Source organism: Gigantopelta aegis, chromosome 14, assembly GCF_016097555.1.
Source record: "Gigantopelta aegis isolate Gae_Host chromosome 14, Gae_host_genome, whole genome shotgun sequence".
Classification (NCBI taxonomy): Eukaryota; Metazoa; Mollusca; class Gastropoda; order Neomphalida; family Peltospiridae; genus Gigantopelta; species Gigantopelta aegis.
Window position 1 is genome coordinate 53,695,646 of NC_054712.1, and position 26,261 is coordinate 53,721,906.

Sequence of the window (26,261 nt, forward strand, 5' to 3'; positions counted from 1 at the left end):
ACCACTACATCCTATTTAAACTGTTTTGTGAATAAAGCAAATGGTTTATTTAACGATGCGCTCAACACATTTTATTTATGGTTATATGGCATCAGACATATGGTTAAGGACCACACAAATATTGAGGGAGGAAACCCGCTGTCACCACTTCATGGGCTACTCTTTTCGATTAGCAGCAAGTGATCTTTTATATGTACCATTCCATAGACAGGATAGCACATGCCACAGCCTTTGATGTACCAGTTGTGGTACACTGGCAGGAGTGAGAAATAGCCCAGTTGGCCCAACGATGGGGATTGATCCTAAACCGACCGCATATCAAGCGAGCCCTTTACCACTGGGCTACGTCCCGCCCCTATTTCGTGAATAAGTTCGGGTTACATCTAGTGAGATTGCACCTTTAAAGAAATTATAGACTAACTCATTGACTTGCCTCGTTCCAGCCAGTGCACCATCATGACTGGTATGTGCTATCCTGTCTGTGGGATGGTGCATATAAAAGATCCCTTGCTACTAATGGAAAAATGTAGCGGGTTTCCTCTCTGAGACTTTATGTAAAAATTACCAAATGTTTGACATCCAATAGCCAATGATTAATACATCAATGTGCTCTAGTGGTGTTGTTAAACAAAACAAATTTTCACATTGACTTGCAAATTTCCATAAATAGTAAAAAAATTGTAGGTTGAGTTCACTAGCAGGATGTAATCCAGTTATAAATTTAATCTGAAAATTGTCATTTTCTTTTACGGTTGTCCTCAAAGTATATTTTGTATAATAGCCTGAATACTGGTGTCTATAACCTGTTATATATTAAATTAACTGACACCTGTTTGCTAGTAGAATGTAACCCAGTTATTTAATATAAATATTGACATTTTCTATTAGTAATAATATTACATTATACAATTATCCTGAAAGTATATTTGTTATTGTAGCCCGAGTACTGCTGTCTATATAACTTCTTTTTTATATATTAAATTGACCTGCACACATGTTCGCTAGCCAGTTATTTAATCTGAATATTGATTTTCCTATTAATAATATTGTTTACATTATACAATTGTCCTAAAAGTATATTTCTATAACCATTTTCTATATATTAAACTGACCAACACATGTTTGCTAGAAGGACATAACACAGATATTTAATCTAAATATTGACATTCCTATTAGTAATAATAAATTACATTATACAATCGTCCTGTAAATATATTTCTTATTGTAGCCTGGATACTGGTGTCTGTAACGTTTTTGTTGTATATTAAATTGACCAAACGTAACCCAGTTATTTAATCTGAATATTAACATTTTCTATTAGTTTAATTACTGCTACATTTTACTTCTTTTTTATATACTAGTATTAAATTTACCAACACATGTTCGCTTATTTAATCTAAATATTGACATTTCCTATTAGTATTATTGCTACATTATACAATTGTCCTGGAAGTATATTTCTTATTATAGCCCGAGTTCTTTTTTATATATTGAATTGACTGACACCTGTTCGTTAGCAGGATGTAATCCCAGTTATTTAATCTAAATATTGACATTTTCTATTAGTATAATTACTGCTACATTATACACTGGTCCTAAAAGTAGATTTCTTGTTATAGCCCTATTACTGGGGTCTATATAATGGGTTTTTTATATATTAAATTGACTGACACATGTTCACTAGCAGGCAGTGCTGGATTTATTAGGGGGCAAAGGGGGCGGTTGCCCCGGGCCCCCTGCCAGAGCCCCCCCCCCCCCCCCCCCGACTAAGGACTTTCTTTATAATTTTTTTTTAATAATTATAAAATTAGTTTATTTTTTTATTTGTCATGTAATTTAATTTCTGTGTTGAGGGGCCCCTGAACTTAAGTGCCCCGGGCCCCTGCCCCGCCCCCCCCCTCCCCCCAGGTATAAATCCGGCCCTGCTAGCAGGACGTAATTCAGTTATTTAATCTGAATAGTAACATTTCCTATTAGTATTAGTGTTTATTATACATTTGTTCTAAAAATTGGGTTTTGGTTTTACTGTAACCTGAATACTAAGTGTTCTATAAGGTTTTTTTTTTTATATATATATACTAAATGGCCCGACATCTATTCGCTAAGCAGGACATCACTAGTAATTTAATCTGAAAACTGATATTTCTTACTACTGTTTCATAATATAGAAGCCTGCAGAGACTTGTCATTTGACCAGTATGTTACCGTGGTTACACCGAATTAGGTTAGAATTGCCTGGCTTTGTTTACCTGTCAAACTGACTGCATTGTTAATGGCTAATTTCATCAGGCAAGGCAACCCAGTACCTATGTAGTGGTGATCTGTAACAGACACACTTCTGGGTGCTTTGTCTACAAGTACAAACAAGTATGGCTGCCATTTTCCATGGGGACAGTTTTTGACTCCCGTAAGAGCACATTGATTTATTAATCATCGGCTATTGGATGTCAAACACTTGGTCATTTTGACATGGTCTTAGAGAGGAAACCCGCTACATTTTTCAATTAGACAGAATAACACATACCACTGTCTTTGATATACCAGTCGTGGTGTACTGGCTGGAATGGAAATGGGCTCATCAATGGGGATCATTCCTAATCCGACTTTCTTTAACTTATTTTCGTGCTTATGTCCAATTAAGGTTCAAGCATGCTGTCCTGGGCATACACCTCAGCTATCTGGGTTGACTGTCCAGGACAGTATGTTAGTTGTTAATGGTTAATGAGAGAGAAGAGGGTGTAGTGGTCTTACACCAACCCATTGATTCGTTAAAACTCGCTCTGGGTGGGAGCCGGTACTGGGCTGCGAACCCTGTACTTACCAGCCTTATTGTCTATTTGATGTTCACAGATGTTATATGATTATGTCCCTTGTAAACGGAAGTGGTTTTCCATGTAAGCGGGGCAGGACATAGCCCAGTGGTAAAGCATTTTTTTGATACGCTGATCCCCATTGTTCCATCCAGTGCCCCATGACATGTTTGTCAAAGGCCGTGGTATGTGGTACCTTGTCTGTGGGATTGTGCATATAAAAAAAGTCCTTGCTACTATTACTAATGGAAAAAAGTAGTGGGTTTCTTCTCTAAGACTATATGTCAAAATTACCAAAAGTTTGACATTCATTAGCCGATGATGAATAAATCAATGTGCTCTAATGGTGTTGTTAAACAATACAAACTTTAACTTTGCTACTAATGGAAAAACATAGCAGGTTTCTTCTCTAAGACTTTTTCCATGTAACTACACTATATACGTATAATAACAGTTGAATATCTCCTATTTCTTGAAATTTTACACATGTAGACCCTTGAACAGTTAAATCTTTGCCTGTCCACTTTCTAATGGTGGCACTAGATTTGTGGGTGTTATTGTCTATTTGATGCCCACAAGACAATGTAATTAACCAGTCATGTTTCAGAATATACCATCAGTTTACAATCTATGAATAGTATGATGGTGTCATGGTTAAGCCATCAGATATACGTCTAGTAGGTACTGGATTTGCAGCTTGGTACTGGCTTCCACCCAGAGCGAGTTTTAATGACTCAATGGTAAGACCACTACATCCTTTTCTCTCTCACTAACCACTAGCCACTAACAACTAACATACTGTTCTGGACAGACAACCCAGATAGCTGATTCGAGTTCTAGTCTTAGTTTTAAGGATATTTCCCGTTTTAATGACTCAATGCGTAGGTGTAAGACCACTACATCCTCTTCTCTCTCACTAACCACTAGCCACTAACAACTAACATACTGTCCTGGACAGACAACCCAGATAGCTGATTCGAGTTCTAGTCTTAGTTTTAAGGATATTTCCCGTTTTAATGACTCAATGCGTAGGTGTAAGACCACTACATCCTCTTCTCTCTCACTAACCACTAGCCACTAACAACTAACATACTGTCCTGGACAGACAACCCAGATAGCTGATTCGAGTTCTAGTCTTAGTTTTAAGGATATTTCCCGTTTTAATGTCACAGACTCTTCTTTCACTCTATTGTAAGTTTATCCAAATGAGTTACAGGTTTGTAAATTAATTAAACTTAGTGTCCATGTTTTACAGGTTAAAACTAGGGTCTGCCCCTTTAATGACACCACTAGAAAACATTCATCAGTTAATCATCTAACATTAGCAGTCATGGGGCATTAGTTGGGATGGGAAAAAAGCCTTATAGGTCTCCCAAAGCGGTTTGATCCTACACGACCCCAGACATGTCAGGTGATAGCTCTACTGATTGAGCTAAATCTTGACATCTTGTACACTACTCCTACTGAAAAGTAGCAAAAAAATCTTTTATAAATACACTTTCCCATAAACAGGACAGAACAGCACATACCATGTGCTTTGATGTACCAGTTGTGTGGCACAGATTGGGATGGTGGAGTCCATAGAGGTAAATTGTTTCTACAACTCGCCAACCCCACACAATATAAGGCAAAAATATTCCTCACATAGATTGTGTTTGATGGTAGGTACATAAATATGTATTTGTCAGAATAATTGTTCTGAGAAATTTGTCTGAAAACAAACCTGTTCACTTAGGGAAGTACATGAATTTGTCACAGCCATATTGGTGGCTTTGTGGGGTGTGTTTTTTATGTTGGAATAGGAAGTTATATATATTTGTCAGAGTAACAGTTTTTGGTAATTTGTCAACACACAAATGACTACTTCGAAGTGACTTCGGACCTGCTGAGGCCAAATTAAATGAAATGGCAACATTTTATTGCATTGTTTAATCAGTGGCTAGTAAATAGCAACCACAAAATGTTATTTTTCTACTTGGTCTAGTTGGCATTATAATGAAAAAAAGATAATGGCAATTAATAAAAAATGGGCAAAGGAAAATACATGTATATGCTTTTGAAAAGTAGTCTCCACAGTATTTTTTATGGTAGTTTAGTGGTTAAGTATTTTGTCAGTATTACAAATTATTATTATTATTTTTTGGATTGTGACAGAAAATTTAAAGTTCCACAATAAAATAAATGCTGTAGGAAATGAATCTTGTCCTGGTTTACAGTATTTTGTATGTTAATATATGGTCCGATGCCATATAACCGTAAATAAAATGTGTTGAGTGCATTGTTAAATAAAACATTTCCTTAATATATGGTTATTATGACATTTTGGCAAGATCTACCACAGGGATGCATGCTATCCCAACACCACTGAATAGGAATAACAAGTAATATTATTAATGTATGACAATTCAAAATGAAATATTGCATGTTCCTGGTTGAGAAGGTGCATGGTGGAACCAATTTTTGTTGTTGTTGTAAATAATAGAATTAAGAGCTGGCAACATTTTGTCTTTGATTCAGCACCCTGTAATTATACAACATCAGTAGCATGAAATTCCTCAAGTGCTTGTGTAATGCATGTTCCTGCTGCAAAAGGTGCAACATCATTGGTGGCCATTTCCAAGTTTCTGGAGATTTAATTATAAAATTATCAGCAAATGTTTTTTTTATTTTTTTTATCTAGTACTCTGAATTACAGAATGCAAATCAATTAAATTGCCACTTCTAGCATGGAATGGCTCAAATGGTTGTGTAATGCATGTTTCTGCTTCAGTAGGGACAATGTTATTGGTGGCCATTGCTCAGTTTCTGGAGATAATCATAGAATTATCAGCAACCTTTTTGGGGAGATTTAATTCCTTATTCCTTTGCATTATGCAAAACCCGTTAAATTGCCACTTCTAGCATCAGATGCCTCAAGTGGTTGTGTAATGCATTTAAAAACAAATAATGGACCTGTTTGAAACTTATCCAGCCAGTGCACCACGACTGGTACATCAAAGGCTGTGGTATGTGCTTCCCTGTCTATGGGATGGTGCATATTAAAAGATCTCTTGCTGCTAATCGAAAAGAGTAGCCCATGAAGTGGCAACAGTGGGTTTCCTCCCTCAGTATCTGTGTGGTTCTTAACAATATGTCCGACGCCATATAACTGTAAATAAAATGTGTTGAGTGCGTCGTTAAATAAAACATTTTCTTCCTTTTTGTTTGAAATTTAAATACAATTTTTTTTTTAAATAGCATGTTAGAAAAAATATTGAAGTGGGAAAATGGTCATATATAAAACAAGATGAATATTGGCAAAGGGCAAACTCTGTTGACCACCCACCCTCTGATGATGTAGATTATGAATGTGTTGATGGCCGGCTGGGAGAGGAGATAGGACAGCTGGTTTCACTAAACAATCTTTAACTTCCATATATCATGCTTGAATTTTCCCCACTGCTCACAAATAACACCTACACTAACACAGTGCACATCAAGACATCAATACTTGATGGTGGTGTCCACTTTTGATGGATCAGGATTCAGATTGAATGCTCACGATCTTGATGAGAGTAAAAATCAATAACTCAAGGTTTGTTTTGATTAACGGTCACCATTCCCCGACAGCATAATATGCACAGGTATGAGAATACCTTCTGGCATGCTCACCTGGTTTTCATATTTAGTAACAGCATTTTCCCGTTAGATCAATAAACGGTTGTTGTGACTGTGGTGTTCAGTCACAGGTGATATTACTTGATGTTCTGCATGAACTCGCAGCTTTATTTAGTTTTTTGTGTGTGATTTCGTTAGTTAATAGCGTCCTATAGGTAGTGGAACCTGTTCAAGTGGCAATATCTCTTTTTAGCAGCCACCTGTCTCAACAGGCCATATTTGTTGTACTTTCTTAGATGGTTGCTTTACACAGTTTTACCTGTATTTAAAGTTTGTTAAAATTTATTTTGTTTACTGACACCACTAGGTCACATCTTTTAATAAATCATCGGATATTGGATGCAAAATTAACCTGCAACATTTTTCATTAGCATCAAGGTTCTTTTATAAATATGGACTTTCCAACATATAGTACAGCACAGACCACAACCTTTGATATGCCAGTAGTGGAGCACTAGTTGGGATGTGAAAAAAAAAACAATTGGAAAAAAAAAATTGTTTTGTTTAACAACACCACTAGAGCACATTGATTTATTAATCATTGGCTATTTGATGTCAAACATGTCGTAATTTTGACATAGTCTCAGAGAGGAAATTCGCTACATATTGCCATTAGTAACAAGGTATCTTTAATATGCCGGCCTTGGTGGCATCGTGGTTAGGCCATCGGTCTACAGGCTGGTAGGTACTGGGTTCAGATCCCAGTCGAGGCATGGGATTTTTAATCCAGATACCGACTCCAAACCCTGAGCAAGGCTCAATGGGTAGGTGTAAACACTTGCACCGACCAGTGATCCATAACTGGTTCAACAAATTCCATGGTTTGTGCTATCCTGCCTGTGGGAAGCGCAAATAAAAGATCCCTTGCTGCCTGTTGTAAAAGGGTAGCCTATGTGGCGACAGCGGGTTTCCTCTAAAAAACAGTGTCAGAATGACCATATGTTTGATGTCCAATAGCCGATGATAAGATAAAAAATCAATGTGCTCTAGTGGCATCGTTAAATAAAACAAACTTTACTTTCTTTAATATGTACCATCCCACAGACATGATAGCACATACCACAGCCTTTGATATAGCCATGGTGCTTTGGGTGGAATGAGAAATAACACAATGGGCTTACTGACGGGCTGTCACAATTGAAGTACTGACTCTGAGGCAAGAACTATACAAATGGAAGCATGATATAAACTATTAAAGTCACATAGTAACATGTGCACTACGACTGGTATATCAAATGCTGTGGTATGTGCTATCCTGTCTGTGGGATGGTGCATATAAAATATCCTTTGCTACTAATGGAAAAAGGTAGCAGGTTTTCTCTTTATGATTGTGTGAAAATGACCATATGTTTGACATCCAATAGCCGATGATTAATAAATCAATGTGCTCTAGTGGTGCCGTTAAACAAACCAAACTTCTTCTTCTTCCTTGTTGATTGTTTTTGATGCTGAAAATCTGTCTACCCTATCTGAAATTACGTCTGCATGTTCTAAGTGAATATGCATAGGTAATTGGCACTTTTCCATTACCAGTAGCACAGCAACATTAAATATTCAGTGGATTCTTAAATAATTTATGTTCTAATTAATTAGCAGATGTAAAGACTTCCTTTAATCTTACATCAGGTAAAAGCTAACACTGAAGTGGATGCATTATAAATGAGTTGACTGGAGTGTAAAATATAGGATTGATAAAAAAAAAATCTTATACACAAAAGACTTTGTGATTGAGAGAGAGCATATCTGTTAGATTTTTAAAGGAATATTCATGACTGTGTAAGAATTGTAACCTGTTTCTAACTAAAGAAAGCTTTATTGGTAAAAAATATTTTACAGTGCCCTTGCAACTGATAGAATTTGAATTCTTTTTTTTCTTCTTCTTCTCTTTTCAATAATCTGCACCAGTAATCCAGTCTGTAGGATGAAACAAGTCATCTTTTTTCCTGTTGTTCTCTGATGCCAATGACGTAATACTCCCTATGTTAAAGGCAGTGACTTCACAGCATTATTAAAGATAGAAATATCTTTCATAGTTTTCTTTCACGGGATATAGCTCTATCCTATATCCCTGAGGATGAGAAAAATTACCTCAGATTGTCCTTGATAGGTTGGACACCACTGTAGGATGTGCTCCATTCTTTGATCTTCAAGATCATCATCGCAGGTTGGTGAAGGTGCTAGCTTGAACTTTTTTAACATGTGAGTGTTCAGTCTGTTGTGGCCTGAACAAATTTTAAGTCTTATCTAAAGTTACTTGTTCCAGATGGCTCAGTTGATAACATAATAATCTGCCCTCCCTGTCTGGACATCACCTGTTAGTGGTCAGAGAAGCTAACTCTTATTGTTTGGTTGCATTTATTTTGTTCCTAGCATGGCTAGCCTGTCTGTTTCCACATTTTCTGGGATCCCACATTGGGCTGGAAGCTTTCCTTTACAATGTCTTGGATGCCTTTTATCAGATGAGGAAGTATGTCCCCTTGTAAGGCTTGCAAAACTAAATTCTAAAGGAATGGAGGAAATGTTTTATTTAACGATGCACTCTAAACATTTTATTTACAGATATATGGTGTCAGACATATGGTTAAGGACCACACAGATATTGAGAGAGGAAATCTGCTGTTGCCACTTCATTGGCTACTCTTTTTCGATTAGCAGCAAGGGATCTTTTATATGCACCATCCCACAGACAGAATAGCACATACCATGGCTTTTGATATACCAGTCATAGTGCACTGGCTGGAATGAGAAATAGCCCAATGGGCTCACCGACGGGGATCGATACTAGACCGACTGTGCATGAAGCTAGTGTTTTACTACTGCATACAACAATGCTTATGATTATGAAAGTCTTGAGTAGATTTGAGATATTTTCCTACGGTGTTTGGGTCAAAAGATCAAATCCCCGCAGGGACCTCTTTTAACTAGTGCCTCACAACTAGTATGTCATGATATGTGCTATCCTGTCTGGTGGAAAGTGTCTTTAAAAGATAACTTTCTGCTAATTAATAGAGAAAGGCAGTAGGTGTTTCTTGAAGACTATGTTTGACATCAAATAGCCGACGATTAATAAATCAATGTGTTCTAGTTCTGTCGTTAAACAAAACAAACTTTAGCTTTTGGTTTTAAATGCAATTAAAAAAATGGTCATCAATCAGAGCTACATGCATGTACATCAAGTTGCTTCATTCAGGGAATCTCTGATGGTGTGAAGAATCGAACCGGCTCTGTTTGCATGTGCAGCAGACAAATAAATCCACCATGTTACACACAAATAACAAAGGCCAGCCTTGATGTTTGTAAACAAATACCTGTGTGTACATCACTGTGGTCTGTGTGTGCAGTTACGCATTACTGAACTGCATGAACCGAATGTTCAAAATAATTGACTTTCTTGATGACAGTTTAGTGTATTGACATTAACCCATTATATCCTCAGATTCGTGTTCACATGCAGGCTGCATGATACCAGATAGGAAATAATTATGCCATTGAACCTTGCTATTGTTATTAGTCATTTCTACATTTGTATTTAACTTCAACAATATGACAATGTACGGTAAGATACAGGTGTAAATGTTTTAGCAACAGTGTCAACTTTTGTGTTTTGTTATATGCATTAAGGTTTTGAGTTCACCACTTTCTTTGGGGAACGGGGGCGGGACCTATTCCAGTGGTAAAGTGTTCGCTCGATGCGTGGTCGGTCTGGGATCGATCCCCGTCGGTGGCTATTTCGCTCCAGCCAGTGCACCACGACTGGTATAGCAAAGGCCATTGTATGTGTTATCCTGTCTGTGGGATGGTGCATATAAAAGATCCCTTGCTGCTAATCGAAAAGAATAGCCCATGACAGCAGGTTTCCTCTCTGATTATCTGTGTGGTCCTTAACCATATGTCCGACGCCATATAACCGTAAATAAAATGTGTTGAGTGTGTCGTTAAATAAAACATTTCCTTATTCTTTCTTCTTTTGGGAAGGGGTCTATCTGAGCTAGCCCTACCTATACATGTATGTTTGGACCGACAGAATGCCTGGATAAATCCCTGAAAGAGATCAAAGTAGTACAATGTACCCAAAACGTTTGTTCTGTTTAACAACACCACTAGAGCACATTGATTTATTAATCATCGGCTATTGGATGTCAAACATTTGGTCATTTCGACATATAGTCTTAGAGAGGAAACCTGCTTCATTTTTTTCAATTAGTAGCAAGGGATCTTTTATATGCACCATCCCACAGACAGGAGAGCCCGGTTACTAGTCATTTCATACCAAAGTCATTTCGTACCATAGTCATTTCGTACCATAGTCGTTTCATACCATAGTGCTTGGGACATTTCGTACCATGCAGTCATTTCTATGGTACAAAATGACCAGGGTACGAAATGGTAACATTGCGTACGAAAAGACTATGGTACAAAATGACTATGGTGCAAATTGACTGGTTACCGACAGCACATACCATGGCCTTTGATATACAAGTTGTGGTGCACTGGCTGGAATGAGAAATAGCCCAATGGGTCCACCGACGAATCGGTCCCAAAACGAGCGCTTTACCACTGGGCTTACAGAAGAGGCATTTTACTAGTGTAGTGTATCATGCAGTTGGGCAGTTTATCATGCATCGCTGACCAATTCTCTCAAGCCACTCGGTCATCTTTTGGCTTGAGTGGACACGTCAACACCAACACAGGGGTCATGCTTATTGTCATGTCTTTGTCCAGAGTGACCATTATTGGGTTTTTTTACAATTCATAGATTTTACCCTTCACAAGACTGGCAATCAGAAGCATTGTCGAGACATGATGGACGAATAATGATAATAATCTGAAATAGTTATTCGATATTATCATCCACCCACAACAGCCTCGGGTGTACAGTCCGATTCTCACGAAGACCAGAATCACTAGAAAGCCGTCAAAACATGTTATTAACCTGGTTCATATGAGAGCAAAGCAAAGGGAATGGCTGTTTAATGAACAGACCATGCACCCCAGAAAATTGTTAGTCATGCAGTGGCTGTTAGGTTAAACATCGACATTGAACATTCCATGCATGGTTGGTTTAGGATCGATCCCCGTCGGTGGCCCCATTGGGCTATTTTTTTGTTCCAGCCAGTGCACCACAACTGGTGTAACAAAGGTTGTGGTATGTACTATCCTGTGGGATGGTGCATATACAAGATCCCTTGCTGCTAATCAAAAAGAGTAGCCTGGCCAGGAAGTGGCGACAGCGGGTTTCCTCTCTCTCTATATCTGTGTGGTCCTTAACCATATGTCTGATGCCATATAACCGTAAATGAAATGTGTTGAGTGCATCGTTAAATAAAACATTTCCTTCCTTCAACATTCCTTTCTTTTCTCTATTTAACCATTACAGGTATCGGTAAATAAATTATGATTTTCACTGTTGTCCAAGTGAAGTATTGGCATATACAGCTATACTGACATAAAATCAGATGATTTATATCTTCAGAAACCAAAAGTCCGTTCATGTGATTGCTTTACCCAGGTCACTGATTGTTTGAGGGGGTGGGATGTAGCCCATTGGTAAAGCACTCGCTTGATGTGCGGTTAGTTTGGGATCGATCCCCGTCGGTGGGCCCATTAGGCTAGTTCTCAGTCTAGCCAGTGCACCACTGGTATATCAAAGGCTGTGGTATACACTATCTTATCTGTGGGATGGTGCATATAAAAGATCCCTTTCTGCTAATTGAAAAGAGTAGCCCATGAAGTGGTAACAGCGGGTTTCCTCTCTATATCTGTGTGCTCCTTAAACATATGTCCAACGCCTTATAATTGTAAATGAAATGTGTTGAGTGCGTTGTTAAATAAAACATCTCATTTCCTTCAGATTGTTTGATTATAATTATGTGCATTTTATTTGTATAACCAAATCAATTAACTAAAACTTGCATTGAAACTAGTCATTATATGAAGTTTGCAACCTTTAATTTTAGAACATGTAATGAACATGTAATGATACTCTGCATGACACGTAATGTCATTCACTTGGTTTTAAAGTTCTGTCACTGATGTACAGATAGAGCAACGATTTGCATAAAGCATTGTGACCTGATTTTGCAAATAACAAAAACAAAAAGAAGAAAAAAGGGGAAGGGCATAGCTCAGGGGTAAAGTGCGCGTCCTTATGCGCGGTCAGTCTGAGATCAATGCCTGTCAGTGGGCCTATTGGGCTATTTCTCATTTCTGCCAGTGCACTATAACTGGTATATAAAAAGCCATGGTATGTGCTATCCTGTCTGTTGAATGGTGCATATAAAAAGATTCCTTGCTACTAATGCGGGATTCCTCTCTAAGACTATATGTCAGTATTACCAAATGTCTGACATCCAACAGCCGATGATTAATAAATCAGTGTGCTCTAGTGGTGTTGTTAAACAAAATAAACTTAACTTTTTAAAACATTGTGCTCTAGTGGTGTTGTTAAACAAAATAAACTGTTAACTTTTTAAAACATGATATGACTATACCGGCCATACAGGACATACCGGCTGTACTGTATGCACCACTCGTGAACATGTTACAGTAGCTGATATATCCCAAAGCAAGGTTTCTTTACATGTGCAATGGTACACTTGGTAACCATGAATTGAAAGTAACCGAGACCTAACAGAACCATGTGTGTCACTGATATTGAGTTTCAAGCCCTTTTATATTACATGGCCATTAAATCTTTGTCTTTGTTAAAAGTGTCGTACTGAACATACACCCAAACCAACCTCCCAAACCATACTCTTTTGACTTTGGTTCGGATGTAGCCCACTGGTAAAGTGCTCACTCGATGCACGGTCGGTCTGGGATCGATCCCCGACGGTGGGCCCATTGGGTTATTTCTTGTTCCAGCCAGTGCACCACGACTGGTATGTACTACCCTGTCTGTGGGATGGTGCATATAAAAGATCCCTTGCTGCTAATCGGAAAGAATAGCCTATGAAGTTGCGACAGCAGGTTTCCTCTCTCAATATCTGTGTGGTCCTTAACCATATGTCCTGAGCCATATAATCGTAAATAAAATGTGTTGAGTGCATCGTTAAATAAAAGGTTTCCTTTTGACTTTATAAATCTTGACAGCCAGCATATAACCAGGAATGCCAAAGGGCACATAACTCTCTGACATGTACATATATGTTCATGTAATATTACTGTATATACATGTCATTTTTAGTTGTTGTTCAACGAGCAATTTGTCTTATTATATGTTGTATCACAGGCTGCTTTTACGACCTTCGATTGTGGCATATCTGTGATTTATTGGATGGTTGCTGGTTGATAAGTAGTACTCTGATGGATATGTGCATGTGCTACTACACATGTGAGGGCACGGGTTTCTTCAAAGTGTGATGGATTGATAATTGTCTCATCAAATGTCGAATGAACCAAATCAAATCCCACTGCCAGTGATGTTAATGTTAACATTTTGTAATAAAGCTTGATAGAAGTTTGTATCAACCCACCCAGATCTATGAAAAAGGTGGGACATGAAAGACAGGGTGTAGTTCTGTGGTAGAACACTAGCCTGGGATACAGTGGGTTGTATCAACCCACCCCGATAGTACAGATCTATGTAAAAAGTGGGACAGGAAAGACAGGGTGTAGTTCTGTGGTAGAACACTAGCCTGGGATACAGTGGGTTGTATCAACCCACCCCGATAGTACAGATCTATGTAAAAGGTGGGACAGGAAGGACAGGGTGTAGTTCTGTGGTAGAACACTAACGTGAGATATAGTGGGCTGTGGGATCAACTACCGTTGATGGAAATGAAAGAAAGTTGTTTTTTATTATTTAAAAAAGAGAAGTTTTTGTTTAAAAGTTTGTTTTGTTTAACGACACCACAAGAGCACATTGATTTATTAATCATCGGCTATTGGATGTCAAACATTTGGTCATTCTGACAGTCTAAAGAAGAAACCTGCTACATTATTTTTATTATTAGCAAGGGATCTTTTATATACACCATCCTACAGACAGGATGGCATGTACATGTGCTAGTTGTGATGCACTGGCTGGAATGAGAAATAGCTCAATGCATGGGTCCACCAATGTGGATTGATCCTAGACTGACCATGTATCAGGTGTGCGCTCTACCACTGGGCTCTGTCCAGCCCCCTGCCTTCAGTGGAATCGAGTTTTTTCCGATCCCAACCATCAGTCTCTCCATCCCTCCCTCTCTCGCTCCCTCCCTCCTTCTCTCTCTCTATCTCTATCTCTGTCTCTGTCTCTCTCTCTCAGTCTCTGTCTCTCTCTCTTTCTATCTCTGTCTCTCTATCTCTGTCTCTCTCTCTCTCTCCCTGTCTCTCTCTGCCTCTGTCTTTCTGTCTCTGTCTCTGTCTCTGTCTCTCTCTCTCTCTCTCTCTCTCTCTCTCTCTCTCTCTCTCTCTCTCTCTCTCTCATTCATCTGAGGAAAGTTAAAGTTTGTTATTGTTTCACAACACCACTAGAGCACATTGATTTATTATAATCATCAGCTATTGAACGTCAAATATTTTCATTAATCAATGTTCTTCAGTGGGGTTGTTAACCCAAACAAACTTTTAACTTTGTTTTTAGCTGAAGCACAGGTTTTACTTGTCAACATTGTATTTACATGTGAAGCAAGATCAATGTTTTCAAAAGATAAATAAAGTCGTACGCTGCTCCCAGCCAGTCTTCCCATAATATTGTGTCTTCCACAATAATCAACATTTCAATTGTTTGGGCTGCCTCATAGAGGACATTGCCTGAAAATGGAGTGTTATGGAATGGTTAACCTTTTTTAAAATAGCAGGGCCATACCCTCCGAGAGTTGCCTCCCTGAGAATCTCACTTTATGTTCTTTTTTTTTTACTCCAGAAAATAGGATACACATTTCAGGGTTTAATTTGTATAGTGTTTCATTTGTTTATAAAGAATAGTGCCCCCCCCCCCCCCCCCCCCCCTCCAGGATTTTGATCAGGGTACGGCCCTGAATATATCTAATGGATGTACAGTGAAACCTGTCTAAACTGGACCCTGAACAAACTGGAATCCTATAAAAACCGGTTAAGTTTCATGGTCCCTAATTTTTTTAATTCTAAAATACGACTCTATATCAATACCAGATTCTGTCTTAATCGGATAAATATTGTGTCCACAACATGATACGGTTTAGACCGGTTTCACTGTGTTTAAATAAAGCTAAATAAAAAAGAAAATTTAACAAGTTTTTTGTTTGTGGATGATAATCATTTTGGAAAACAATTAAACAAAGCAAACCTTAACTTTGATGCTAAATATATTCCAAAGCTGAAATCCGTTGTTCATGATTTGGATAGCACTTACTTGTAGATGGAACCGTGGCTTCTGTGGTGTCATGGTTAAGCCGTCGGACATAAGGCTGTAGGTTGTGGGTTCGCACCCCGGTACTGGCTCCCACCCAGAGCAAGTTTTAATGACTCAATGGATAGGTGTAAGACCACTACATATTCTTCTCTCTCATTAACCCACTGTCCTGGACAGACCGCCCAGATAACTGAGGTGTGTGCCCAGGACAGAGTGCTTGAACCGTAACTGATACAAGCATGAAAATAAAGGTTTGTTTTGTTTAACAACATCACTAGAGCACATTTACTAATCATCTGCTATTGGATGTTAAACATTTTGACATATATAATCTTAGGGAGGAGACCTGCTACATTTTCCCATCAGTAGCAAGGGATCTTTTATATGCACCATCCCTCAGACAGGATAACACATATCACAGCCTTTGATATGCCAGTCGTGGTGCACTGGCTGAACACGAAAATAAGTTGAAATGAAATGTAGGAGGATTGCACTGACATGCTGATACATTGTAAATAAAGTTTAAGTAATTGTTACGATGAAATGTAGGAGGATTACACTGACATGCTGATACATTGTAAATAAAGTTTAAGTAATTGTTACAATGAAATGTAGGAGGATTGCACTGACATGCTGATACATTGTAAATAAAGTTTAAGTAATTGTTACGATGAAATGTAGGAGGATTGCACTGACATGCTGATACATTGTAAATAAAGTTTAAGTAATTGTTACGATGATAAGTTTCTTATATCAACCTGTGTGGGCAGGATGTAGCCCAATAGTACAGCACTTGGTCAACGTGCAGTCGGTCTGGGATGGATCTCCATCGCTGGGCCCATTGGGCTATTTCTCGTTCCAACCAGTACACCACGATTGGTATATCAAAGGCCATGGTATGTACTACCCTGTCTGTGAGATGGTGCATATAAAAGATCCCTTGCTGCTAATCAAAAAGAGTAGCCCATGAAGTGGCAACAGCAGGTTTCCTCTCTCATTATCTGTGTGGTCTATAACCATACGTCTAAAATGTGTTGAGTGCGTCATTAAATAAAAAAAATTTAATTTTGTATCAACCTATGTACATGTAGGTAGATAATTGGAAACGTTATCAGTAAAACTATTTTTTATACTTTGCCTTTATCTCTTAAGTGCTGTTAGTCATACCGTTTACCTTGGTGTGGCAGATAAATTATCTGTACATCGGGTTAATGTGGACATAATGCAATACAGTTTTTGGCATGTCGATTAAAACGAAAGCCGTCAATAATCTCACTCAATTCAGTTTGTTTCTGCTGAGATTTCATAAAACATTTATTTATTTACTCTGTGATTCTTAAACTGGCCAAGATATGCCTTTCGTGTTACGGGTAGGTTGAAGTTATTGTTTTCAGGTTGCGATGGCAATGGTGATGGTGATGGTGGTGATGGTGATGGTGATGATTGGGAAAGTTAATATTAATGATTATATATTATACGTTTTAGCCTTTCAAAATATATCTCATGTTCATTAGATATATTTATGTTATCTTTTTATAATAATGATGATGATGATGGTGATGGGAAAACTTGATATTAATTATGATTTATACCTCTTGTATGCTGTATAGACCATGGTTTTTTAATGATAATGATGATGATGACAGTGATGGGAAAGTTATATAAGAAAGTTATACACGTTTAAACCTATCAAAACATACCTCATGTATGCTGTATAGATATGGAGAAGTTGTTGATGATAACGATAATAATTATATATGTTTTAAAATATCAAAACATATCTCTTGTGATAAGCATTATGTTTTTCTTTTAATGATTATGATGGTGATGATGATAATAATGATAGAATTTATTTTAGTGCTATATCCGACTCGGGTTCAAGCATGCTTTCCTGGACGTAACATTTGTCTGCCCAAGACATGTTAATTGATTAAGACTACTCTTGAAACTTCCGCAAACAAAATAGAAATTTACCAAAACCACATCTTTGGACCAGTTTATAGTCATTAAACAACATTTCAAATGGAGACCCCCCACCCCTTACCAGTGAATTATGTTATGTGCATGTCATATCTTGTATATGCTTGTTATACAATGTACATGTCCCGTAATATGCTCCTTAACTGAAATCTCCTATAGTTCTTAAAAAGGCTTTTCACATAATGGTAAACGTTTTTCTTTCAGGGTTCTGACCCCTTGATACAGACGGTTCGGGGAAAGTTACAGACACGGAGGTCGAAGTTGAATGATAAAATTAACAAAGAATTACGCATGCGAACGGGAGCTGAGAACCTTTTCAGGTGAATACAAACTGAATTTGCATTTAATTTTTTTGTTAGCTGCAGAATATATATATACAGTGAAACCTCTCAAAACTGGACTCTCTGTAACCTCTCGAAACCGGACATTTTTCATGGTCCCTTTTTAAATATCTGTACAGAAGAGAACCTCTCTAAACCGGATACCTCTTAAAACCAGACTTTTTACTTGGTCCAGAGGATGCAGAGGATGTCTGGTTTAGAGGAGTTTCACTATATATATATACCGTATATATACTGTTAATTGGAAAATGATAGCGATCATAAAATGTTCGCGAATTTAGCGAGGCCATACAAAACGCTCATAGTTAATGATGCCAAACTTAAAGAGCCTGTTACGAAAAAAAATTGTATGATTGTTTTGTCTGTGATTAATTGACCATTCAACAATGCTATGATTAAACCAAAAGGATTAGTTAATTAACATGCACATTACTGCAATTTTCTATTACATTTGAAAATGTCTGTAAGCTGCATAATGTCAAAATTTATCAAAGTATTATTTAAGCTCATCCTACAACTTAAGCTTACTTGTATTGTGTTTTTTTCTTCTGATGTGACGACCTGGCTAAAGTTTCATGTCACTAATATGTCACTGTGACACTTATTTGGATTTTGATAAATTGTAAGATCGTTAATATTTTATGATTTGCAGCATGCATGAATATATAATCTTACTAACTGTAGATTTTGTATTTGCTTTCCTTTTTCCTTAAGGCTTTGTACTAGAGTTGTATACTAGCTACATTTAGCTTCAGGCTTTATTTGTTTTTCATATTGGATTAGCCGCATTTAGCTGCAAAAATTGTATTTAGTTTTCATCTACCTGCATATTGCGGCAAAAAATTATGTTTGTTTTCCTGTCAGCTTTATACTTAGCTGCATTTAGCTCCGCTCCAAGCAAAAATTTATTTTTAATTTTTTTGACTGCAGAATGTTATGTTTGTGTTTCTTGTTTGTGTTTCTTATTAGCTTAACTGCATTTAGCTGCACTCCTATATATATATTTTTTTAAAGGTTTAGCTGAATTTAACTTGAGAATTTTGTATTTGTAAGGTGCATTCTTAATGTTGGCGTCATATTATTTCATTATTTTTACCTATATTTGTGATCAATAACAGCAAATTGATAATTTTGATGTAAAATCCTTCCATAATTATATTTCTCGCTCTAGCCAGTGCTCCACAACTGGTGTAATAAAGGCTGTGGTATGTACTATCCTGTCCATTTGGATGCTGCTTATTAAAAAAAATCCCTTGCTGCTAATCAAAAAGAGTAGCCCAGTACATGGCGACAGCAGGTTTTCTCTCTCAATGTCTGTGTGGTCCTCATTAACCATATGTCCAACGCCATATAACCGTAATTGAAATGTATTGAGTACATCATTAAATAAAACCTTCCTTCCTTCCATCCATAATTAACTTTAAAAAAAATTGCAATATGTTTGTCACGCTGCATTAACAGTGATGTTTTGTCCAGAATCTCTGTTGAAAATAATTAAATACATAATTTTTTTTTATTGCATATATTCATCAAAATAGCAGCCATGATTCATTGAGACCAATGTGGTAACAGCTGAATTTTTTGTCTGTCTATCAGTGTACCCGGTAGACCGTATATATTTCACAGTTACAATGGCCGACAGGCAATAGCTCCTGATCACACTGTGTGGGTCAGTGTGATTAAACAAACATTCCTTTCCTTTTCATTAAAATATAGGTCAGTAGAGTTAGGTTACCGAAATCAAACAGTAGTTTTCACATGCTAGTAGATACACTTCAAGGATATAGGCTGGGGTGGTGGTTCGGGGGGTGGGGGGGGGGGTGGGGTTCAGACACCCTTCCCTCTCCCCAACCCCCACCACTAAGGCTAAACTATTTTTACAGTAAGTATTAGGCATTTATGCCATTGATATAGGTGTCCAGGGAAAATATAGAGAGCCGGGTCTGCTTTGTTGATATTCAACTCCCAGCCCAGGTCCAGACTATACCCCTGTTGTACCTGAGCTAAGAAAAATGTATAGAATAAACACATGGACGTATGTTATTTACAATGCATCATGCGATACAGTGGTTTATATAACTATGAGTGTATGCCAACCCCTGCAGTTGCCCATGGCAACCAGCAATGCTGTGGAGTTTTTAAATCTTCCACAGCACTTTCTTGTCTTGGACTATATTCAAAGTTTTTTCAATTGCAAGTTTTTTTGGCCGTGGACATTTTCTTAATTGCAGGGATTGTATACATTACAGTTATCAATATTATGGTAAAAATAAAGAAAGAAAGAAATGGTGATTTATAACTGAATATTAATGAGTAATAAATACATGTATTAAATTGATATAAATGTATGGTGTAAATAAACTGGAATATAGAATTGATAATTATTAATACTTTTTTAAATTGTGAATATATGAATTGTATTATGGTATAAATAGTTAGATTAATCAGTAAATCATATATAATGAATCCCTTCTAAACCGGACAGCGATGGGACCAAGTAAAAAGTCCAGTTTAAGGGGTATCCATTCTAAAGAGGTTCTGTTCTGTATTGATATTTAAAAAGAGACCATGAAAAATGTCTGGTTTTGAGGGAATTCTGGTTTACATAGGGTCCGGTTTTGAGGGAATCCTGGTTTACATAGGGTCTGGTTTTGAGGAATTTCACTGCAAAATAAAGCACAATTTTGTAACTTCAAACCCAAAATATATTTATAACCCCCCCCCTCCACCCCACCAACTGTTCAGTCCTTGTATTTAGCACTATATTGACAGGTACATGTAGTGCTGATTCGTCTACATATCTTTTTAACAGCTTCAACAATAAAGGAAATTGTTGCTGATCAGATGGGCATTTCTTTTTGCCACTCAGGCCAGAGAGCACACATTATCATGTCCGTGTGTGTTGACATGCCAGTTTGTCGAGAGGACGGAAAATCAACACTGTTTGGCTGAGAGTTTAAACTTGGGTGACGATCCATTCATCTCCAACATAGGTGTTCTGTGCTAAGCTCGCTGAATGCCTGTTACTGCGTTTTTGTTCCATATGAGAAATACTTGATATCACCACCAAGAGATATTGTTGGTAGTTACTGTTAGAGGCTTGTGGTGTCTCATCACCAGCATACCGTTAGTTGTTAGTTATCAACCCATTAAATTTAAGACTGGTAGTTACTGTTAGAGGCCTGTAGTGTCTCACCACCAGTATACCATTAGTTGTTAGCTATTAACCCATCTGGTTTACTGTTAGAGGCCTGTGGTGTGTCACCAGCAATATACTGTTAGTTGTTAGTTGTTAACCCATCAGGTTTAAGATTAGTAGTTACTGTTAGAGGCCTGTGGTGTGTCACCAGCAATATACCATTAGTTGTTAGTTATTAACCCATCTGGTTTACTGTTAGAGGCCTGTAGTGTCTCACCAGCAATATACTGTTAGTTGTTAGTTGTTAACCCATCAGGTTTAAGACTAGTAGTTACTGTTAGAGGCCTGTAGTGTCTCACCACCAATATACAGGTAGTTGTTAGTTGTTGACCCATCAGGTTTAAGCCCAGTGGTTACTATTACGGATATACAGTGTCTTACCTGCAGTATACCATTAGTTGTTAACCCATCAGGATTACTGTTAGCTGTTAGTTGTTAGCCCATCTCACCAGCAATATACAGGTAGTTGTTAGTTGTTAGCCAGTCAGGTTTTAGTCTGATGGTTATTGTTAGGGGTGTATAGTATCAACAATATACTGTTAGTTATTATCCCATCAGGTTGAAGCCCAATAGTTACTGTTAGATGTGCAGTGTCTCACCAGCAATATATTGTTAGTTGTTAGTTGTTAGCTCATCAGGTTTGAGACTGGTAGTTACTGTTAGATGTGCAGTATCTTACCAGCAATATATCGTTAGTTGTTAGTTGTTAGCTCATTAGGTTTGAGACTGGTAGTTACTGTTAAAAATGTACAATGTCTCATCAGTAATACATCGTTAGTTGTTAGCCCATCAGACTCAAAATTGAGGATTATTGTTAGCTGTTAGTTGTTAGCCCATCTCACCAGCAATATACGGCAGTCGTTAGTTGTTAGGTCATCAGGTTTTCAACTAGTAGTTACTGTTGAGACAAGAACCAGGATGTAGCCCTGTGATAAAGTGCTTGCCTGATACATGATCAGTCTAGGATCGATCCCTGTCTGTGGGCCCATTGGGCTATATCTCGTTCCTGCCAGTGCTCCACAACAGCCCCAAGTTCAGCTAGTGAACGTTTCGCTAACACTGGCAAACTATTTGATTGGTTCCCGACATGGCCATTTTGTTTACCATGAAGCACTTAAACCAGTCTAGCAGACATTTTTCTGCTCGGTCTGGCTGAACTCAGCCCTAGTGTAACAAAGGTCATGGTATGTACTATCCTGTCTGGGATGGTGTTAATAAAATATCCCTTGTTGAAAATGAAAAAAAAGAGTAGCCCATGGAGTGGTACCAGCATGTTTCTTCTCTCATTGTGTGTGGGGGCGGGATGTAGCTCAGTGATACAGCGTTCACCTGATGTGTCATCAATCTAGGATCGATTCCCGTTGGTGGGCCCATTGGGCTATTTCTCGTTCCAGCCAGTTCTCCACAACTAGTGTAACAAAGGTCGTGGTATGTACTCTCCTGTCTGTGGGAGGGTGCATATAAAAGATCCCTTGCTGCTAATTGACAATGAAGTGGTGTGAGCGGGTTTCCTCTCTTAATATCTGTGTGGTCCTTAATATCTGACACCATATAACCATAAATAAAATGTGTTGAGTGTGTCATCAAATAAAACAATTCTTTCCTTCTTTCCTTCCTTTCTTCCTTCATTGTGTATGTGGTTCTTAACCACATGTCTGACATAACCATAAATAAAACTGGGTTGAACATGTTGTTAAATAAACCATTTCTTTCTTGCTGTTAACAAAGCATCAAACTAATCATTTGTGAGACACTTAAACAGCCATAGTTTAAAATTTGATGAGGTATTGTTAAGCAAATTCTTTTCACTCTTGGGTTGGAGCCAGTTCCGGTATATGAACCCAGTTCCTATCAGTCTTAACCTCAATGGGTTTATCCACTGTCCCATAGAGGTGGTGAGTTGGATAATTTATCACATTGCTGCATGCATAGCTGGACACTTGCCAGCTCCTGTGATCCTATAATCTTTGGTAGCCGTTAATATAATGTGTCTTTGTGTCACCTTGATCTTTTCACTCTGTCTGTTAGGCCACTTAAAACAAAGAATAGTTTACTGTCACTTGACACATTATATTTATTTGGGATGGGATTTAGCTCAGTCAGTAGAGCGCTCGCCTCAAGGGCTTGGGTCATAGGATCAAACCCCTTCAGTGGACATATCCTCTTGATTATTTTCCGTGGTCCAACTGATATATCAAAGATCATGGTATGTGCTGTGCTGTCTGTGAGAAAGTGAATAGAAATGATTAAGTTTATTGTTCGATTTTGCTTAAAAAACAGTTGAATAAATAAATAGTTTTTGCCTTAACTTCTCAAAGTCTGAAAGCAAAAATATTAGTGTTACTTTTCTGCTGTCAACAGAATTTGTTGTACTATTTCCTTTTTCTTTGTTTCAGAGCTACAGCCAATAAGAAACTGAGGGAGCAAGTGGCGGTAGAGTTGTCTTTCTTTAACTCGAGTATTCAGCTCCTTAAGGAGGAGTTATCGGACCTGAACAGCACAGTGGATATTTACCAACACGACAGGTCAGTCTCGGCACACCCAGATGGAAATGATCTTTGAAATGGGAACCCCAAGAAATGTTTATCTTTAACTGGCTTCAAACATGATTTCTGTAGAACAAAGTAGCAACGTTTATTTTAAACAATGTGCTGAGGTGTCATAAAATTTCTTTCCTGTCCTGTACATATGACCTGTTTGATAAGAGTAACTTATTTCTTTCCCCTAATTCCTCCGTCTCCCTCCCCATTATGTCTGTCTGTCTGTATCTTGTTTTTGTCTCTCCCTCCCTCCTTCCCCTCTCTCCCTACTCTCACTCTTTTCTTTCTCCTGTCTCTATCTCTTCCTCCCTCCCCTCTCTCCGTCTTTTCTTTCTCCTGTGTATGTGTCTCTGTGTATCTCTTTCCTCCCTTCCTCTTCTTTCTGTCTCTCTTTGTCTTTTTGTCTCCCTCTTTTTGCCCACTCTTTTCTCCCACTGTATAACTTTTCTCGCCTGCACAGAATACGAAAATGTATTCAAAATAAACTACTCGGATGCAAATTTATTTTTAATTTTTGATGGTAAATGTTCAAAAAGATTGCCTGCATCCCTCACCACATGTCCTGACAACTTTGAGAAATAAAAATAAAATAAAAAATAGCTGTTCAAAATCTTCCTCTCTTTTTTTCCCCCCTTCCATCTGTGTTCGATATTGTGTGTAGTAATGTCATGTAAATATATAATTGTCAATGTCTGGATGTTCTCCGTGACTCATGACCCCAGGCAATTTCATTTCCTCTGATGGCCGACATTTATTACCAGCCACTTGATAGGTCAGGTGTTATGTTATGTCTGTTATCTTACCAGTGGAAGAAACAGTGACATTGTTCTAAGCACTTAGTTCATTTTTTTCCCAGTGACCACACCTAGTCTAAAGTAATTAGAGAGTGGCAGTACAAAGATAATTATAGTTTTGTCTCCTCCCATCTTACTTCCACTCCTACACCATAACTGCTCTTGCCCAGAGGCTATGTGTACTTGTTGGCAATATTAAAATATTATATTTTGTCACACCTTTTTGAATTTACTCCTGTCCCAACTCACAAATATTACTTACACTCCTACACCATAACTGCTCTTGCCCAGAGGCTATGTGTACTTGTTGGCAATATTAAAACATTATATTTTGTCACACCTTTTTGAATTTACTCCTGTCCCAACTCACAAATATTTTGTCTCTTCCCCCCCCCCCCCCCATTCCATAATGACCCCCACCCAGAGAGTATTTTGTGGCAGTATATATATATATAAAAAATCATATTTTGTCAACCCCCCCACCCTTTGGAATTTACTGTCATCTCAGCTCCATAATGACTCCCACCCAGAGAGTATTTTGTGGCAGTATAAAAAAAATTCATATTTTGTCCCCACCCCACCCTTTTGAATTTACTCTCACCCCAACTCCATAACGACTCCCAGCCAGAGAGTATATTGTGGCAGTATTTAAATAATCATATTTTACCCCCCCCCCCCTTCTAAGTTTACTCCCACCCCATCCCATAACAACACTTTAATAGCTCGGGGTGTGTGTGTGGGGGGGGGGGGGGGTGAGGTGTAAGACCATTTTAACTATCAACTTTTATGTGACTCATGACTAACATTAACCCTTTAACCCCAGTCCTGGGTAGGCTGCCCAGATTATTGAGGTGTGTGTACAGGGAAGTTTGTTTGGACCTTAATTCTCTATAAATATTATAATACAATGAACAAATGCAAGGAATTGTGACTTGCCCTGTCAGTGTAAAAGTATATAAAAGAGATCTTGTTATAATAATTTTTAAAAACCAGCCTATGTGGCAGCATCGGCAGCAGAATAAAAAAAATCCTATTTTCTAACCCTATGTTTCAGTTACCACATGTCTGTACAGCCAATGATTAACAACATGCCATGGTGCACATTTGTTATTGTCCCAGTAAATGGCCTAGACCGATGCATTAAACAGGAAATACTGGACCATAAAATTTATCTTTGCCATCGCCGTAGTAACTCATGGCAAACGTAAAATATGAAATTTATTTTTATATGCCACAAATAACTCTAGTGGTTTTGTTCGTTGAGTCATTATAAGGGGTGGGGGGGTGGACAAAATATGAATTTATTTTTACTGCCACAAAATACTCTCTGGGTTGGAGTCATTATGGAGTGGGGGTAGGAGTAAAATCAGAATGGAGGAAGAGACAAAAGAGTGGTGTTTATGGAAACATATTGCATGTATTATTTGTAGTTCTAAGGCCCAAAACACACTGGATTTGAGTCAGGGTTTGAGCCTGGTAATTTGGCAACAGACGACATAGAACATACGCTATATTTTCACACTACCAGAAAGGCAGCTGCCCAATGTTTGAGCCTTTTTTTTATTATTTATAAACAACAGGAAAGATATATATATATATATGTATATATATATTAAGCAAT

General features: G+C 37.9%; 1 protein-coding gene across 1 annotated transcript in view; it reads left to right on the plus strand.

Moving 5' to 3' along the window:
- Positions 1–26,261, plus strand: part of LOC121389513 (rhophilin-1-like) — a 55,826-nt gene that overhangs the window by 9,429 nt on the left and 20,136 nt on the right. Inside the window, exons 2-3 of the mRNA XM_041521165.1 lie at positions 17,971–18,086; positions 23,703–23,831. Of these exons, the coding sequence (XP_041377099.1) occupies positions 17,971–18,086; positions 23,703–23,831 (245 nt within the window). The remainder of the gene's footprint in view (positions 1–17,970; positions 18,087–23,702; positions 23,832–26,261) is intronic.